The 1,929-nt window shown below is 61.5% G+C and overlaps 1 protein-coding gene across 1 annotated transcript in view; it reads right to left on the bottom strand.

Annotated features, from left to right (window-relative positions):
* Positions 1–6: 6 nt before the first annotated feature.
* Positions 7–1,929, bottom strand: part of PRKRIP1 (PRKR interacting protein 1) — a 21,620-nt gene continuing 19,697 nt past the window's right edge. Inside the window, exon 4 of the mRNA XM_004705972.2 lies at positions 7–680. Within this exon, the coding sequence (XP_004706029.2) occupies positions 586–680 (95 nt within the window). The 3' untranslated portion in view covers positions 7–585. The remainder of the gene's footprint in view (positions 681–1,929) is intronic.

Here is a 1,929-nt window from a genome sequence, read left to right as displayed (position 1 = left end):
CTGGGAGGGCCAGTTCTGAAGGGCTTTCGTCCCAGCAGTCCCATCTACAGGCCAGCTCATGCCTCTTCAGGCCTCTGTTTGTAGATCCCCCGACATCTGCTTCTGGCTCACTCCATGTCCCTCCCCTCCGGTGCCCAGCTCCCCCCACCTCGTTCTGCTCTCGCCTGCTGCCTTTTCCAGTCCTCCCATCTGCTCCGCAAAGCCCTGTCACGTGTCCCACACTGTGGTTAGCTTTTCCTCCCCGAGTTTGGGCTACCCACAGGAACTCCCGCACCTTCCCCGCAGCTTTAGGGAATGCGCGTGTCCCAGGCCCTCATGGCACCTGGAGGCTTTCTGGGCTTCAGAGAAACCACCCCAAGGCCTCACTGTGTCAGGGCCAGGGCAGCCCACTCCTCCACCGCCCAAGGCTCAAGGGGAGGGCCCTGTGTGCCTGAGCTCTACCTCGACAGTCCTTGGGGTGAGGATGGGATGGGGGAGCTGAGGTCCAACATTGCGTCTGCTGCCTTCTGGACACACGGAGGGTTCCTGAGGCCCGGGTCACAGGATGACCAGGCTCCGGACAGCTGCTGCGGCAGGCAGATGGGGTCATCGCTTCATGACGAAGCTGGGCTCCTCCTCCTCCTCGGTGCCAGACGCCTCCTCAGAGCTGTCGGCCTGCAGCTCATGGGGCTGGCTGTGTCCTGTAAGCACAGGGCCGATGGACTGTGTACATAACACATTCATGCTCAGAAAACCAACCACCGACACCCCTCACCCCCACCCCCCGCCGCAGAGGGGTCTGTGCCTCAGGGCTTTCAGTGGCTGTTCTTTTGGGGAGATTGTCAGGCCTCTCTTGTGAGGGACGGTCTTCCTGGGTTGCAGCTCGGCTTGCCAGGACACACCGGGAGAACACAGGCTTTCCCAGCCAGGAGCGCTGGGAGACCGGAGCCTGGCGGCCTCCTGTGTGTCTCTCAGGCAGTCGGGGCTGGCTGGACCTACCACCGCGTCCCAAATTTGGGGAGAACACCCCGGGGGGTGGGGGGGGGCGGCGCTGCAGAGCTACTCTTCATGATTAGTGGAGGGCGCTGAGTAAATGTTTTTTTCTGGAAAGGGGTTGTAGGACAAATGAGCTTGGAAACCTGTGGCTCAGACAGGGATGCCCTGAAGACCAGGGCTCACTGCTTTGGCGGTGGCCCCAGCACCCAGTGTCTATGGGCTGCCAGCCCTCTGCTGACGGTGGGAGTTCCACATGGGGGTCTGTGTGAGGACTCAACAGGCACCACCAGCCGGTCGGCCAGCGCCTGGTTCATCCAACACAGGCCCAGAAGCTTCCCTGCTGACACTCCTCCACAGCCCCCCTTCCCGGGGGAGAGGCGCTGGCTGGCACAGAGCCAACCTGCCCCTAAGAACCACTCTTTCTTGAGGGGCTAGGGAACGAGTGGAAGCAGGGGAGAGGTGAAGACCTCCCCGCCCACCCCAACTCAGTCTGCTGCCAGACACAACCCTGGGGCGCACCGGGTCCATGTGGGACCTGTTCTGCATGCACATGCCTGGTGTCCACACCCACACCGCCACCATAGGGTCCGGGGAGGTCCCAGGGCGCCCTCACACCCTCGGTGGACACACCGGCTCTGAGATGAACTTTCACGCATTCATTCAATCCCTGGCTCCTTCCTCAGTCGCACATCACACAAATCGAGCCTCAAAGGGCAACGGCCTAAGAGGGACTATTGTGAACCAGCTCCTGGGTGACAGGCACTGTGCCCAGGCTGCGCATTTGCCATCTGGTTCCGTTCACCCAGCCTGTGATGCAGCTCTGGCACAGACCCAACACACAGGACGAAAAGCAAGCTCATGGTGCTTGTCACCCACTGTTTGCTCAAAGTCTCCTTCCTGCCAGCAGAACAGGACCCCATCAAACCCACCGAGCCTTTAGGCCTCTGCCCTCAC

Source organism: Echinops telfairi, unplaced genomic scaffold, assembly GCF_000313985.2.
Source record: "Echinops telfairi isolate 266 unplaced genomic scaffold, ASM31398v2 ScPeMD7_5;HRSCAF=22, whole genome shotgun sequence".
NCBI classification, from domain to species: domain Eukaryota; kingdom Metazoa; phylum Chordata; class Mammalia; order Afrosoricida; family Tenrecidae; genus Echinops; species Echinops telfairi.
Note: the sequence above shows the minus strand (reverse complement) of the source record. Positions and strands in the feature narration are given on the sequence as shown.